At 43.9% G+C, this 16572-nt stretch overlaps 1 protein-coding gene across 2 annotated transcripts; it reads right to left on the bottom strand.

The window, feature by feature from the left end:
- Nucleotides 1-1200: 1200 nt before the first annotated feature.
- On the bottom strand, nt 1201-14940 carry LOC112554577 (spindle pole body component 110-like). Of its 2 annotated transcripts, none has more exons than XM_025222414.1 (5): nt 12990-14940; nt 9003-10258; nt 2848-3013; nt 2414-2523; nt 1201-1952 (listed from the first exon to the last, which is right to left on the bottom strand). In XM_025222414.1, exons 1-5 carry the CDS (start codon nt 13093-13095, stop codon nt 1809-1811), a joined length of 1782 nt encoding a protein of 593 aa, XP_025078199.1. In that variant the 5' UTR covers nt 13096-14940; the 3' UTR covers nt 1201-1808. The 2 variants fall into 2 exon arrangements, with proteins under 2 accessions (XP_025078199.1, XP_025078200.1); XM_025222415.1 differs by lacking the exon at nt 12990-14940 and adding an exon at nt 10528-11082.
- Between the last annotated feature and the right edge of the window lie 1632 nt (nt 14941-16572).

Genomic DNA, 16572 nt, shown 5'->3' with positions numbered 1-16572 from the left:
TACATGACGGGTGGCAGGACGGTCACGTGATGGTCTCCTTGCCAACCAAGATTTTAGAAGTAAACAACATCACCTAACCTCATGTTAGGTAGATAGCTGACACACTTTCTCGCCTGTGTTCACCTGCACATGGAGAATTCATCAAATGTGTTTCACACTTAGTGAACCTAGCACATATGGAGCGCTTGTCACAATTCCCAGATGATTTGATGGTACTGCTGCTAAACGCTTCTTTTTTCAAAAAGCATATTTTTTTCAGACAAGAAGAATTCAATCCCCTACCTCATAAAGGATGAAGTGAAAACATGTTATCCCTGGAGTTCATTTGATGAGTATTTTTGACTCCGTTGTTCACAAATAATAACAGCAATAATAATAATAAGACCTAGCACGTAGTCTCCGAGGTACTTTAATATTAAAGGCTCTGTTTTTATTGTATAAGTGCAAATGTACATACAATCGAGTGTTTTAATATGCTGGTAAACTGTGAACGAACTTCGCATGCCTCAAGAGCACCCTTGTTCAAGCTGAGTAAAAGAGTTTTCGATAATTTTCTTTATTTGCAAAATTTTTTAATCCCATCGGTGATAGAACATTGGGAAAGTCACTGCGTTTTGAAAGACACAATCTTGATGGCGCGCTTGGGTATGTTTGCACATGTGTATCGTGTTTACATATAATAACAGAGTTTATACAAATCCTCCCTGTCAATAGAATGTAGCTATGTATGGGCGGATAAGTTTTTGGCGTTTATTTTTGAACGAATGTTGTTGTGCTATGCCATAACAGTTTCTTTTGCGAAATTCATCTGAGAGGTCACACAGTGCTGGTAGTCCTCTCCGTGTGCTCACGAACTTGTACACGTCCGTGGTGTGATCATGTCAATCTTAGTAATCTACGGATGATTTAATCTACAGACGAGAATATTCTGTGTATTAATTGATTTTATTATAGTTTTTTTTTTTGAAAGTTTTTTTCCTAACACTACCCTATGAGCAGCAAAAAGAAAAAAAAACAACATTCGCACCTGTGCTCTGTTTTATGACTGGGTGCATAATGTGAATAGTAACATCTGCAGCCTTGATTACAGTTTTTCTTTATTTGTAAAGCGTCATGAACTTGCCCTTGGTGATGGGATATGGCGATATATAAGATGATGATGATGATGGATGATGATGATGATGAGAACGACACTCGAAATATAAATCATTGTTTATAACAGTGTGGCATGTATCACAGACATTTACATTTTAAACAATAAAATAGTGAGAAAATTTTTTATCATAAATAGGATAAATCAACAAAAACAACAAAGCACCGCCTTTCAGAATCTTCATCCGTCAGCAATCAAACATATCATGTCGCACGATTTTACAAACTCTCACTGTGTTATGTACAAACAACTTCAAACGTTACCAAATTGCGATCGTGGGAAGTCGACAACAGCTGCCTAAACACAGTTCACTTCATATATAAAACCAGAGTTTTTTCTTGGTTCTAACCAAGGCTGTTGCGAGTTTAATGCTTTCACCACAAAGTAAAAGAAAGGAGCGGTTTCCGATTTTGACCTTTGACACCAGTCACGCTTCCAATCAAACCGACAAGAAGTCTAATGTTTATAACAGTGTATGATTCCCCAAACTCGAGATCGCTTGAAAATTGTTTCTGGACACACACTTCCAGACAGACTTTTAAGTGTTGAAGTGCAGCAGCTTCTTGCAGAAGGTGTGCTAATCTTGAAGTGAGCCATCTGACTTCCAGCTACCCTGTGGCTGTGTAAGAAAATGGCGAAAGATGCTGCGGGTTCGTCACTTCCCGAACAGCATTTCTTTTGGCAGCGGCTTGGGTTTGGCCAACTTTGTGCCGGGACGTTGGTTCGCTTCTGGTGTGGAGCAGATGGACGGCAGTCGACTGTCGTGCTCAGCATGAACTGCGGGGGTGCTGACCGGTCTCTGTTGGTGTGAGACACATAAAAATATGATTAGAAAGAAAAAAAACTTTCCGCCATCTCAGATTATCTTCTTTATTTTATCTATCTCGAGAGAGAAAGAGAGCGGTCGCATAAAGGACATCTATAGCCCTTTCTGAATCATTAAAAGCTACCCGACTGAGACTAAAACTTATTTTGTACGGATATGTAAAATTGATGTGATAAAAATCCATCTAGTAACGGGAACAAGATGAACATTTCTCTGTCAGCCTTTCAATAACCCAGCGACACAAAAGCTGAGAGACTTCACAAAGCTCAATCTTTTATGTTATCATGGACACACAATTCACGCAGCTTGTAATCTTACACTATAGGCAAAAACTCTAAACGGTTTTCACTAAAAAAGAGAACAGATTCTTGTTGGAGAATTTTTTTCATGTGTATTGGATTTTTGTTTGGAACGCTTGTGGAAGAAAATACTACCTGTCGGTCTCCTGGCAACTCGGATGGTTCTTCAAAAAGGATAACGGGTCCTTGCAACATCGTCTTCTCTTTTTTCATCGTGATTGCATTGCTGTTTGATTGGATGTTTCCTGCATCATTGGAAGGAGTCATAATACATAATTCTGGCAGGTCCTAGAAGCACTGTTGCTTTGAAAAAAAAACGTAAAATATTGCCATATATTCTATTTAATAAAGTAATGATAATAAAGATAAAACACTTTTATATAGCAATCATCGAGTTTACAATAATTTCTCTCTGTCACACACAAACAACAACAAAACACGCACAGACAAATACAAGCAACACATACAGCTGACCATCAACCTGTGTACTGTGCACCTTCCACTGCTCGCTTTTTCAGTGACTTCGAGAGAGTAGTGAGCAGGAAGCAGAACTCGAGACGTGCACTGACCTGTTGGCTGACTAGCGTAGAGCTTGAGAACGCCTCCCCCTGAACGGTTGACGTAGGTCGGTTGTTTGTTGGTGAACATGCGGTTGAAGTTGACGTCACGGTTGCTCAGTTCCAGGCGGTACCGCTGGACCTCGCGCCTCAGCTTCTCCAGCTCCTCGTTCTGGTCCTACATCAAAAGGGTGAAGAAACTACAGGGTAAAGGTGGGAATGATTTGGATGACACCGGAAATCCGTGGCCACTAAATATGAATAATTATCCTGATCCACAAGCTATGGAGCGGTGTAAAACTCATAGGCGTTTAATGACCCATACTCATACTGTACTGAAAGTCCTCCCCCAAAGTAAGTACCCCGCGGTTTCACCGCCAATAAAAGTCTGGAAGTAATCAGACTCTTCATTGTTGTGGACTAACACTCCGGTAAACTTTCTTTTTCTTCTGACAATCATCAGCGCGAGCGTATCGATCTATGGCGTAGAAATTGCGAATGATGATCGATCGAGCTCGATTGGTAACAGAACTGAATAAACAGGTCGAAGATACTTCCATTTGCCTGCATAAAGGGTCGTAGTTGAAAAGAAGACAACTAACTTCTCATGATCAGATAATTAAAAATGAAAGTTCGTATAACAGAAATTAGAAGAGACTTTTGTTACAGGATATGCTTTGCTGCTAAGTAACGGACGAGTTTGGGAAATATGTTGCAAACCCTGTGGGCAGGTGAGAAATAAGTTTTATTTCGCTGGGCGACATCAACGGAGGCATGTCAAGCACTCGTGGCCAAGGTGCACAGCCCGTCCTTAGCCCAAACATTTTTCTAGACTACCCCTTAAATGTTACCGGTTTAACTGATTACCTTGTCTTAACCATCCACCCAGGGTCTTGGCGACACACTGTGCACTTTGCCACAGTCCGACAGGGTTCCTGGTTACAGGAAAGCCTCTGTGTTATAAAGAACTTGTGCCCCTGGTTGTGGTTGCTGGTTGACTATGGGAGTTCAAACCTATGGGAAGCTTTAAAAACTGTAAGGGAATTGTCAATCACTTATTTGAAAATACTGCGTGAATAAATAAATTTCAGTCTTCCAGTACAAAAATCACTTACTCACATCGTGAAGGTGTCCCGATGTGGTAATGATAACAAAAATGAAAGATCCGACAGGACTGACGAAGATGAAGTTTCGTTTAAACACGAGAGCTGGCTAATTCTTGCAAATTGTCATGACTTTGCAAACACGAGAAAGCAACACAAATTAGGAAAAGTCAACTTGCGAGAAATATAATCCCTCTTAATCCTTCGCAAGAAAAGTCGGAACAGACTGTCTGCGAGATAAAAACCCTGAGTGACTGGCAGCTATGATAACCTGTGAAGAGAATTGCTCGACCTTACAAGCCCCTGAAAGGCTCGCAGAAACCTCGCAGCCTTTGACATGCGTCGTCTAGGCAGGGCCGCCGAGAGCCAGCCCGGGCCCCGGGACAGACGACCTCTCCGGGCCCCTTGTACTTGTAATCGTAAATTATTTTCCCAGTATATAATGTATGTTTACAATTCGAATCTCAATATCTACACTTCATTCAGTGTCACGACCGGTAGTCGGACATTGCGCATTCTTTACAAGAGATCACTTCAGATTGAGACGTTCTGTTATTTATTATACACCAAAAAGAAAAAAATACTAAAAAAAAACATAAATTGTAATACAAGAATTTCCAGCAGGTAAAATTAAACCATACAGCACAAGTTCACTGTTATCCGTTCTAAATCAGAAAGTATACATCCTAGGTTGGTTCAACACCGACACTACGGCAGCGCGCAGGCTGCTACAACAGTTCTCATACATATGTCCGTTTCAATCCACACCTAACGATACGTCTCTCCGAGCACTTTTCTAGCCACCAGCAATGTCCGTGTGTTCTGTAATGTTCATCACACACAGTCCGTGTAAACCGTCTTATTCTCCCTCTAACGTTGACGGTGGAGATAAACAATGGGGGGTACGACCTTCCCCCCCTCGCTCTCTGGAGGTAAACTCAAAAGGCAAAAGTCTTACTTTGAGTTGTCGGCACCAGCGGACAATCAAATCGTCAGTGTCCTCGACACTCCATTGCACGACATTTTAAAGACGACAGCGACGGCCCTCCACGCGGTCGGTGTGTCGTCGTCGTTGTCAGGTACGAGAGTGGAGCCCACTTGCTCAACACTCCCCAGCTGTGATGAGATGCTGCCCGCCTATAGTCGTCGGCTCGGTTGTTCTTCTCTGGAACTTCTCAGCTCGGCGATGTCCACCGCTCCCAGTAGCAGATTCGGCGAGGAACTTCAGCAGCAGTTCTACTGAAGTTGCGATCCCCAAAACACAGCAACAGCAGCGGCTCCGTAGCAAACACGGTACAGCAAGTCCGTCATCAATACACTCCACTCACAATTAACACAATTAACAGCCGCCGCTGGATCAATCAGCTTCTCGATCGCTGGATGGCTCTCTCCCCCCCCCTCAACTCGCTACTCGATACTCCCTCTTGTTACTCGTTTCTCCCTCCCCCCCCCCGACCGACGCTACGGTCCGCCTTAAATTTTCACCCCCAGTCCCTAGACCAGGTGTCGCATTCTTTCAGCCGCACGTGAGGTCCGAAACTCACGTGGGGTTCACGACCTCTATATCCGTCAACTAATTACGCCGTTGACTGTCCATCGCAGAGGGGCAACACACACACAGGGCTGGCTACGCCACCCGCTCCCCTCCATTTCCTTTCACCAAACTCAGGCGCAATTGCCACAAAAAAAACCAAGGAGGCACGGACTGGTCATTTATAAATTCAATGTAAAACAAAATTTACTATGCCACTATTGTGTGACTGTTAAAAGACACAAGTTGTGAAATTCCACGCAGTGCTCGATTATTATACTGTACGGTAGTGTGGGACATGGCAGTTAGTGGGGATGGACCTAGCACGCACACAGGGAGGGTGGAGGCTGGCGATGTGGGGGTGGTGGTCGCTGGCGGGTGACAGCGGGAGAGCGGGATGGGGTCGACTAGCGACAGGATGCAGGTGTGCGATGTGGTTGGGAGGGGTGAGGATGAAGAGGTGAGGGGGAGAATGAGAGGAGACAGCTAGCGCCAGCCGACGATTCTTGAGAGCTTTGAACTGACAAGTAACTTGAGCAAATAAAGCCGTTTTTACGAACCCTCGCTACTATGCCACTTTTGCCCGGTCCCGGTAGGTGGCATAGTAGCGAGATTTGACTGTAGTGTCATACAATAATCACCTTTTAAAAACTGCCTAGGGCTAAGACGTATCTCTCTCGTAATCTCGTTAGTACCTCTTCTAATTGTCTTCTGTCTATCCCAACACTTTGGTATCACATAGCCTTTTGTTCTAAGTCCTGCGCTTTTGTACTAAGCTCACTGACGTGCAAGGAAATGTTCTCTATGTAAGTGATTTATACTTCTACATGTAAAGAGGAAGAACCAAAGAAGTAAATGCCTAAACAAGTCTTCATCGAGTGTCGTTAATAACCTCATTTAAAAAAGTGTTTGCTGCGACGAACAGCAGAGCACATCAGTTATCATTTTTATCAACTTACATAACAAACACGCAGCACCTATCGAAAGTCCCTTCCTATATTATTCCTTTAGCAAAACCGCACGCGCGCGCGCACACACACACACATTTTGAATTCATCCAACTTTTTACGAAGCATAAACTCGGTCAACTTCAACCGCCATCAGTCACTAGCCGTTAAAATACCTGCTCAGTTTTAGAAGACAAAGCAACTGTTTTAAAGACTAGTTAGCTAGTAACTGTTAATACTTTTAATATTTAAGGAGATTAGAAGGTTTTGTAAAAATGACAGAAAAATAGAAATGTTTAGCATATTTTAGCTGAATCGTAATAGTTCATAGAACAAAGTTATACAGTACTAATATTGTCATTTTACCTGCTGACTAAAAACTTTATGAGCTTTTCTCACAAACTTCATTATTGTCAGTCACTCTCATTGACACTGATGTTCCTGCCTTGTCAAATGCTATTTGCCAATAAACAGAAAATCATAGAAGCATAAATAAAAAACTAGTGTACTTACCGTAATAACAAAGTGCCGCGTATCTCGGCTTTTCGAGTCTAGAAGACAGCGTGCGACAGGCAGGAGAGTGCGGTGTGAAATGAAGTGACTATCGCTATCTCTAAGGTCCAACTGTCCAAGCTTTCTTTGGTCCAATGACTCCGATCGAAATGGATGGGAAAATTAAGTGTCAGGTCAAACACATGGCGACTTTACCGCTGACTCGTCTATCTCATAAAAATATCAGTCTACACCTCCAATTGCTCCAAACCCCGAGCATTTAATTCCCAGTCCAGTCGGTGGAGTCTTCCAGAAACTATCACACCCCCGCCCCCTTTCCCTTTTGTCGTGTTGTCAGCAACAATGCATTACGGCCCACGATGGCCGGCATGGGTGGAAGTTGCTGTCATCTTAGTCACTGGCCTCTAAACTAAAACATAATTTGCCTCTACCTTGATTGTGGGGTTCAAGACATGGAGAAATTTCATGAAAACGTGGACAAACTAACACTTATGTCATAACTCATAACACATCTGTAAACTTTTCTTTCCTTCCATTCTTCATCGTGAAACAAATATACGTTACACGAAGCTCCTTTAAAAACACATTCAAATATATGTGATAATTCGAAAAGCAAATGTCGCAGCCACCGCAAAACTCAATATACAGCACCATATATGACAGCTTCCTTGAAGACAACTAGCGCACAATAAGAAAGATTCCGAGGTGGCTTTGGGGGACGGATGGCGGGTATATAGTACCTCCTTTTTACCGGGAGCTTTGTCGGCAAAGAGCAAAAGAACCACCGTGATCAATTTATAAACCTAATATTTGCGGGACGGCAGTTTTTAAAATGTTTTGCAATGATGTGTTCTATTTTGCTGGCTGCGATAGTATTACAGGATAATATAGTCTCATTGTATCAAGGATCTACTATGTAGACTAATGTAGTTGTTTGCATGGTGATGGAGATACGGTTAAGGAAAGTCTCAGTGTTGCTTAGTAACTACGAAAAAAAGCAGCCTTGATGTCTGTCGCTTACAGGCTGCAGCGCCAGGGGCGGGCCCCACCATGTCGGTTCACAGAGTGGCCAGTGCACACATCAGTAACATACCTGCCTGATCTCCACTGTTAATTCCGATTTGCTTGCAGTGCCCGCCCCCTCCTCCATTCCCCCCTCCTGTAGTGGCACCTGTAGCCAGCAATCTCATGGCACGAACGTTCTTCAGGGCGGTTGACACGCGATAAAATCTTTGGTGTCCAGCGGCCGTCACCTCTTGGCTTGTCCAGCGAGAATATGATACCCGCTGACTACACTTCTCACGACAGGCCCCAGCAACCCGAAATTGTATTGTACAGACTTGAAACTCAACTTCTGCATGTGTAATGCTTGAGTGTTCTGTCCTTAGACCTTTCTTTAAAAGAAAAAGAAAAGGAGAAGAAGAAAAAAAAAATCCACTGACCAAGGCCGGGCCCCCTTGACAACCGCGGGCCCGGGTACACCAGACCCCCCTGTCCCCCCCTCTCGTCAGGCCTGCGTCTAGGAGGGCTCAGAACTTACTTGAGGGGTTAGATATTTTTTTTAACAATAAATGTATACAAGCTAGAAATCCTTGTGGTCTAACATGAAGATTGTAAAATACGTCCACTATCATAACAACAATACCAACACCAGCCTAACGGCAACAACAAGAGCGGATTGAACGGTAACCAAATAAAAATTCAAATTATTCAAGAAACCAAAAATCTGTCCTTCCTGCACATTTTTTTCTTACTAATACCAAATATAACTCAAAATACTTTCAAAACAAAAAAGCTTTTCCTTTCTTCACACTTTTCTATTATCAATGCGGAACACTTTGACACAGTGGACCACATTTGAATACATGTATTCATGAGTGTATTGACATGAGTGTATTGAAATCTGTACCACCTAAGTCCTTGGTAGGGAAAAATGTGACATTTCCCCACTAAGTTCCTGGATATAAAAATTTAATGTCTCGTTTTGGTCTTAGAAAAGTACTGAGAAATAAAATACTTTGGTGTGTGATATACCACGCTTGCATGTCTTTGCTTATCACAACAACGACCGACCTGAGACAGGGGAGGCGCACTTTTCTGCATCCTGGCCTGGTTGTTCATGATCTCCGCCACCCTGCGGTTAAAATCCCTCTTGAGAGCCTTGATGTCCATCTCCAGCTGCTTGTTGCGCGCAGCCAGCTGTTCGCGCCCTCGTTGGTTCTCATCCAGCGAGGTGTGCAGCTGCAGTACGTCCTTCTCCAACTTGTCGTTGCTGCGCTGCAGATCCCGCAGCGCCTCGCCGCTGTCCTTGCGGACGTCCCTGAGGGTCTGCTCCAGCCCCGCCACCTGCTTGTGCAGCCTGTCCATCTCCTGCTCGCGGCGAGCGATCTCGCCCGCCCTCCCGGTCAGCTGGTCCGCCACGCTCTGCCGCAATTTCTCGATGTCGCGCTGCGCGTGGATCAGCATGTCCCGAAGGTTCTGGCACTCGGCTCGCTCCTCCTGCAGCTGCCGCTCGCTCTCCTCCTGCCGTCTCTTAAACTCCTCCTCGCGTTCATGGAACGCTCCCTCCAGCAGCTTCCGGATCCGGTCCGTCTCGCCGGTTCGCTCCTTCAACGCGTCCTCCTGTTGTTTCTCCAGCCTCGCGATTCTGCTTTGGGCGTCCGCCAGGACATCGCTGATCTCACTCTCGTAGGCGTCCTTCAGTGCCTCCAGCTCCACCTCCTTCTCATGGTTGCGAGTGAAGAGCATGTGAACCACTTGCGTCAGCTCCGCTACCTTCTTGCACATGCGCAACTCGAAGCTCTTCTTGCCTTTGTCGCCGCTAGCAGCCATGGAAGACTTACTCCTCGGGTCGTTCCCAGGGAAACGAATGCCGCCTGTTTCGCTGTCACCTGGTCCCCCAACTTGACCTCCTGAAGACCCCGCGCATTTTTCAGATAGGGGCCGATATCCGAAAATGAGATCTTTGATGAGGTCACGTGACGGGAAAGGTTCCGGAAGTTGGGTTTTGTGCGAGGGGTTCTCTGCTAAGCGTCCGAGATAAAAACCACGAAGGTCGCCTTTATGGACTGGGACTTTGGTCAACTCTCTCCCAGAAAACCGTACCTTCTTCGCGCTGTTCCCTGAGAAAGGTTTCCTCTTCTCGCTCGAGGGAAGAGAACCACCGCACGCGAGACTGCCTTCTTCACCTCCAGATGCTCGCTGTGTCCTTTGGGAGGCAAGGGAGGATGACTCCCTTGAGGATCCAGATGCGTTGGTCCTCGTCGCTAAAGGTCTGGCAGATGATGGTGGTAGTTGTAGACTGCTCCTGATCCGTTGAGCGTCTCCCTCTAAAAGACAAACCAAAGTAGAAGTCTTCAATTTCTTGTGTACTTCAGCTCGCACCCCACAGTATAGACTCTTGAATGAATGTAACTTCTAATTGTGATGACTTTTTAAGGAGACAGTGCTGTATATAGAACGATGATAATGATGATGATAACGATGATGATGATGATTATTATTATTATTTCTGCATTTGTATTACAGAAACAGCAGTATCAGCAAGCTCTCCCCTTGCTCCCCAAACACACAAACAAAACTTCTACTCCACACTCACCTTTGCAGTCAGCACACATGTACTTAATGTTTTCTGAACTTCAAACGTGGCTACGAAATAACATGCCATCCGCGAAGTCCATGCAGGTTCTTTCGAGGTTAACCGCCAAAAACGACGGTGACACACTGTGTTCTCTAGACTACACCGTCACGACATGCATACCGTGAAGTCACGCGCGTGACGACGTGCACCTCCAGTCATAACCCGGGTGAGCAGGTAGACAGCAGGTAGACAGCAGGTAGACAGCAGGCTACAGGACACAGTGCCAAAAGACATTCACGCCAGTCGAATGCTGTCACAATACAGACCCTTATCGCAGCCTTGGCGTGTTTCAACATGCGACACTTACCTAGTGTCGCAAACACTTCGGCATTTCACAAAATTTTTTTTTTAGAATAACAGGTACGCTACCCCTCAACCCCTCAAAAGCGAAAATTAATTCAACGGTTAACATTCTTATTGTGAATCCTCGCACAAACAAAATCTGACATGATAGTCAAGTATATCATTGTAATTAAAGACTTTACACTTCATGTTAATTATCTAAATATTTTTCTACTGGCGATCTTTATCTCCACCGTTTGTTTGTTACTTTCCAAATTACAATCGAATATCAAGATTACTCCGTGACTGATTATGTTCGGTGTTGTACCTGTATGTTCTAGAGACGTATAGCAAGTGTTCTAATATTCAATGCACAGAGATTATGACTGTTAGAACCGATTTCCCCCTCTAAGCCACTCAGTCCACGCTTAACTGGGTGTCAGGTTCGGTCGCTTCGTTACCTGCTCCAACAGGTACACACCACAGATATTGTCGGCGTTAGGAACTGTGTCAAACGGTGCGGCCAGACAAGAAGTTTTGACTACCTCCCGCTCTCGGTCTAATTTTAGTCCACTTCATTTTCCCATTTACCCTTTCACGCCCCCTTCCTCTCTTTTTTTTTCTCCCCTCACCCCCGTCACATTTAATTTCTTCGGGTAAGTTAATATCCGATCTAGACATACATCAAATTCCTCAGGTTAACACACTCAGGTGTGTGTTTGTGGAAGGGAGGAGGGTAGGAACCCCAGTCCCAGTGGACAACTTGAGACAAAGGGGAGGTGGGAGGGGACTGGCAGCTGTACATTCACCAGCTCATCTCCTGACGACCTCGGAGGGCGTCCTGTCGGCACGCTTGTTTTTACCTGTGACCTCATTTGATCCTCCAGCGGTCGACGCCGCCCTGACAGGTGCACTCTTCTGTTGCTTTGCAAAACTTGCCTTTACTTGCCCTGGGTCAGGTTAGCTACAACTAATGCAGAAAAAAAACTTGCAAAGAAAATGTATTCAAACTATAAAACTGACGTAGGTTTATCTTTCTTCATACGTTTTCTGACATTTCTTGTTGCTGCTAGAACAAGCGAGTAAAACAGAAGTACAGAATTTCCTAGGCTGGATAGATCACAGGGTGAATAAAATAATAGGGGATGTGTGCTATGTTATAATAGTTTTGTTTTCTAGTCTTCTAGTTAGTTTGCTTACTCGCCTTTCTCGGCAGATTCGCCAAACTTCTTGTTACCCTACTCCTCTTATATTTTCTATATTTGTCTTTCATCGGTACGGTTGTTTATCCTTCCGTCCTTCATATGCTCTCGTTGTTGTCGCAAGCGCCGAGAGCACGTTCCTTCATTGGCATGAACATGAGCTAGATAAATCACGCATTTTATACTTATTATTATTATCATTATTATTATTATTTCACGAGTTTAAAAGACAGTTCACGTCGCTTGTGACACCACTAGTATGTATCACACGTGTAGCTTATCATTATACATCACAAGGCGAATAAAACAGTATGCATCACGGGGAGACCAGTATGTCCGTATGTACACCTGCAACATTTCTGTTCCTGCCCTTATTTTTTTTTTTGTACTTTTACTGTTGGCTCTCCTCGCAAGTCGCCACCGCCGCCTCAAACGAATTGGGGCAACGAGTAACTTATGCAGGCATACTTCTCCTTTCTCCTTGTCTCTCCTAGCAACAGCTTGTACAATCACTCGGTCATAATAAAGCAGAAAAAAACAACAGCAAACAACAAAAACAAACAAGGAAAGGGGCAGAAGAACATCACTCGGCTGCTGTTAAAGAAAACCTGTTGTCTTCGCTTTTTGGGGGTGGAGTTAATTAAGCTATCGCGCTTAAGTTTTGATATGCCCAGCAAATATAAAATCAAGGTGTCGAAAGTTAATGAAGAAGAAATGACAACTTAAGCTTTCTTGATTTTTTAAAAAAGGGAAAAGAAAGATAAAGCAAAAAAAAAAAAAAAAAAAAAAAAGAGAGAGAGAGAAAAAGAAAGCAAGATAGAAGTACTACACTAATCTTAAAATGTGGATAAATGACGGTATCACAGAAATATAATGTACTTGAACATACAGCGGGGATGAGTGTAGTTCACGGTGACAACGCCTATGAACTTTTACCTTTCTGCTCTGGCGTCGGGCTGTTGTTGAGTCCCAAAGACTCCGGATCCACGCTGTAAACACTCAGGTGCAGCGCCACCTTCTGAAGGCGTTGTTTGGAAGACATGTTAACAAATCTCTGCTTACTTCAGTAAGCCCACAGCACACCCAGAGGGGTTGTTTCACTTTTCATGTCCACTGGTGAAAACCCGGCCGTCAGCTGGTGACAGTCATCTACTTCAGTATCAAGACCAGAGTACGCACACAGACATTTGGTTTCCTTGTCCATAGAAGCGAATTTTCAATCACTGAACGGTTTAACGAGTTGAAGACTAACCTCATTAAAGTCAAGCTGGCATTCACGGGACAGTGTCGGAACGCTGCGTGAATTAAAATGACAATGACTGCTTCTCTCTCTTATCACAGGCAACTATCAAACGACTTTTTTTTTTAAATTTTCGTAGTGGAGATATTGTTGGTGGTGGTGGTACGCAAGACGTAGGTAGAAACAAAATATACCATTCGTTCAAACTAACCTAAAGACACATATGTCATCTGAAAAAAACAACTTGGAGACGCGTATGTCAGCTGCTGGGTGTGGTCATTCAATCACTTTGACTCTCCGAAATTATGAAGATATTCTGGAGATATACTAGTGCCAATATTTCTATTTTTGAATAAGTCATTAAAAAAATTTCTGAAATACTTTTCATATTTTTTCCTTCACGTTTCTCCACTTGGCAATAAGGTTCGGGATTCAACAGCATTTCTAAAACATCCCCACACTTTGTAGTTCACCAGCATTCGCCTCACTTTCGTTGTATTTCTAGCGCCACAGGAAGATGTTCTTGACAGAGGTCTTGCGGCGAACAAGAAGCAATTTAAGTCGACTGTCTACAAGTCTAGGCCAGTAAACATCCCACCTCTTCCAGAACAAGATGCGAACTCACAGCCTCCGCTCCTCGTTGTCTTGAAGACACGCGCGATCAGACCACACAGAGAAACTGTTTTCGTGAAGAAAGAAAATATTCAAAAGGTAACAGTTAGCAAGACCCTCACGCTAAGGCAACTGTCTAGGAAAAGAAGAAGAAGAAAAAAAAAAAACATGACGGATTGGGAGATCAGCTCTTTGTCTTGGCTTTGCGTCAACATTGAGGAGATTCACCTTCTCGTCACCAGATGTCGTCTAGGTCTTACCTCGAGAGAGAAAACTGCATCACGATGGGATTGCTTACTGCTTCATATATACTTTTTAAAAATTTTTGCACACGACACAGATCACTCTTTTGGTTTCATCGTTATTAACCACTCTTATCCTCTGACACAAGTCTTCCAGTTGAGAAGTCTCCATACGTTCCGGTCGAGCTGTCATTATAAGCTCCGGTGCAACAAAACAAAAACAACCGAATGCATCGTCGGTTATGTCAGGTTGCTCGTTTCATGGAGAGCCATGCAGGACGAAGAAAGAAGAGGGCTCAGTATAGGATGATTGAGATTTTAAGTCGTACGAACTGCACTAGACAACAGGAATCTCATGCATAGTCTCTCACTCTAGTCACGTGGTCGATCCATCCCTCGTTCATCGTCTTTGCTACGCGACACCGTGGAGACGTGAGGCAGTCCGTAGCTTCTCCATGCTGCTGCAGCAGGTAAGGTGCATCACACCATACAAGAACAGTGCAAGTGCAAGCAAGCAAAAGAGATAGGGGAGAAAATCTCGCAAGTCGTGGAGGAGCGGTTGCCGCTCTTATATAAACGACGTTCTGTCCAAGACATTGCAGAATCGATCCTCCCGATCGATATAAAAAGGTCAGAGGTCGACCAACAGGCGCGTGTGGTCGTGACGACGGCTCATTGTATTTGTCGTCGTTGTCTGGCACACGCACCGTGGAAAAGACATTATATGACCCTCGGAGCTAATAGCTACCCAAAGATCAGACTCCCCCGCCCCCAACCCCATCCATACCCTCGTATGTCGCACAGTACCCCGAACCCCCCACGAATGTTTTAGCAGCAAATTAAGATCAGTAGCTGTGCAGTTGTAAAATTGCCTCTAATTAAGGTTTTAATCCTTTTGGGACTTGTTCGTGCAAATTATGTGACCTATGATGATGTGATAAGTTACAAATAGAGAGCAAAAAGACGATACCTCTCTGTTTATTTTTTATTTTTTTAGACATTTACTCCTTGAGAGGTATGTAAAAATTGACATTATACACAATTAGCACTCCCCCCCCCCCCTATACACTTTCCTCGTGTAAAGCTTGAATAAAAGTAAATATAAGAGTGTCATTATATAAAAAGGAAAACAATAACAATGATAATAAGGATAGCCAAGATGTTAATAATCTTTGTAATGCATTAACATGACAAGCCAAAATTTGACCAGTTTGCTTATTTATACTATGTGAAAAATCACATTTTTTTCAAGAAAATTGGAAGAAGTATTTCACTAGAAAATTAATACATTTTTCAGTATCATTTGGTCTAGCTTTTAACTATAGTACACGTAATTGTATCTCGTTTTAAGATGCTGTTTTCCCGTGAATAATTAAGAAGAAGAAAAGAAAACGGAGCTGGGTGGCTTTGTTGCAGGTTTATTTGAAAAAGTGTTCAACTGCTTATCAAAGCGTTTTCTGTAGGATAAGTTAGATATGTGAGAGTTACAAAAATTATAAACGCATTATACAGCACACATGGCTATGATGGCATTCATCCTTTTATTACACGTGCCTCCCTCATAGATTCTCTCACTCCCTTTTCCCCACATGTACCCGCGTGTTTGTATTTATGTTTGCACGCACGCACGCACGAACACTCACTCACACACACTCACACATTATCAGCTTGATTCTGGAGTGGTGCAAATAATACGAGTACCTTTCGTGTGACCCGCTCACGCTTTGCTGCTGACCCGGAATCAAGATCTTTAGCCGGACCGTTCTTTTCCTTTCGGTCGCAGGCCGTCACCAATGGTTACGCCCCACAGACTGCCAGTGCTGGAGCCCTCGCTGCTGCTAAGCGCATGAACCATTGCTTCCAACCCACTCGTCGGTCGCTCGACAAAAAAACTGGGGGACCCATGGCGCAGGGCGTGATTGATAAGACAACCGTCAAGAGCTGTGCTCTGGCCATCACTAAGCCTTCGATCGTGAAGAGGATCCACTGCTCCTGTTGTTGTTTACAAGTGATCCCCTTCCCACACCCACCCACTTCAGCCAAGCCTCGCAGAAAACATTGCTTTATACTTCTTATATTTATTTTTTCGACGGGTAGCTTCGTGTCTAAACTCCTGATCTTGTCATCAACTGGGCAGTTTTGTTTTCTTCCCATGTCCTTGGTCATTTCCCAAAACTAGTTGGCAAGGTGTGGATAAGTAGCTGGTTGAGGTAAAGGTGAGTCTGCAGCCCAGGACCTGTTGTGTCGTGGTTTCCCTCTCCACAGTTGCATGGATCCTAGGTGACGCATCTTAATATCGTTTACTAGGAAGACTTTACGGGTGATTTGTCCGGATCTGATCTGACTGCCCCCCAAATCACGTGTATGCAGCTAGGAAATCCTCGTAGAAAAGTAGAATAATCAAGTATCAAGTCTATGACGCCTT

This window comes from Pomacea canaliculata, linkage group LG13 (assembly GCF_003073045.1).
Source record: "Pomacea canaliculata isolate SZHN2017 linkage group LG13, ASM307304v1, whole genome shotgun sequence".
Lineage (NCBI taxonomy): Eukaryota > Metazoa > Mollusca > Gastropoda > Architaenioglossa > Ampullariidae > Pomacea > Pomacea canaliculata.
Note: the sequence above shows the minus strand (reverse complement) of the source record. Positions and strands in the feature narration are given on the sequence as shown.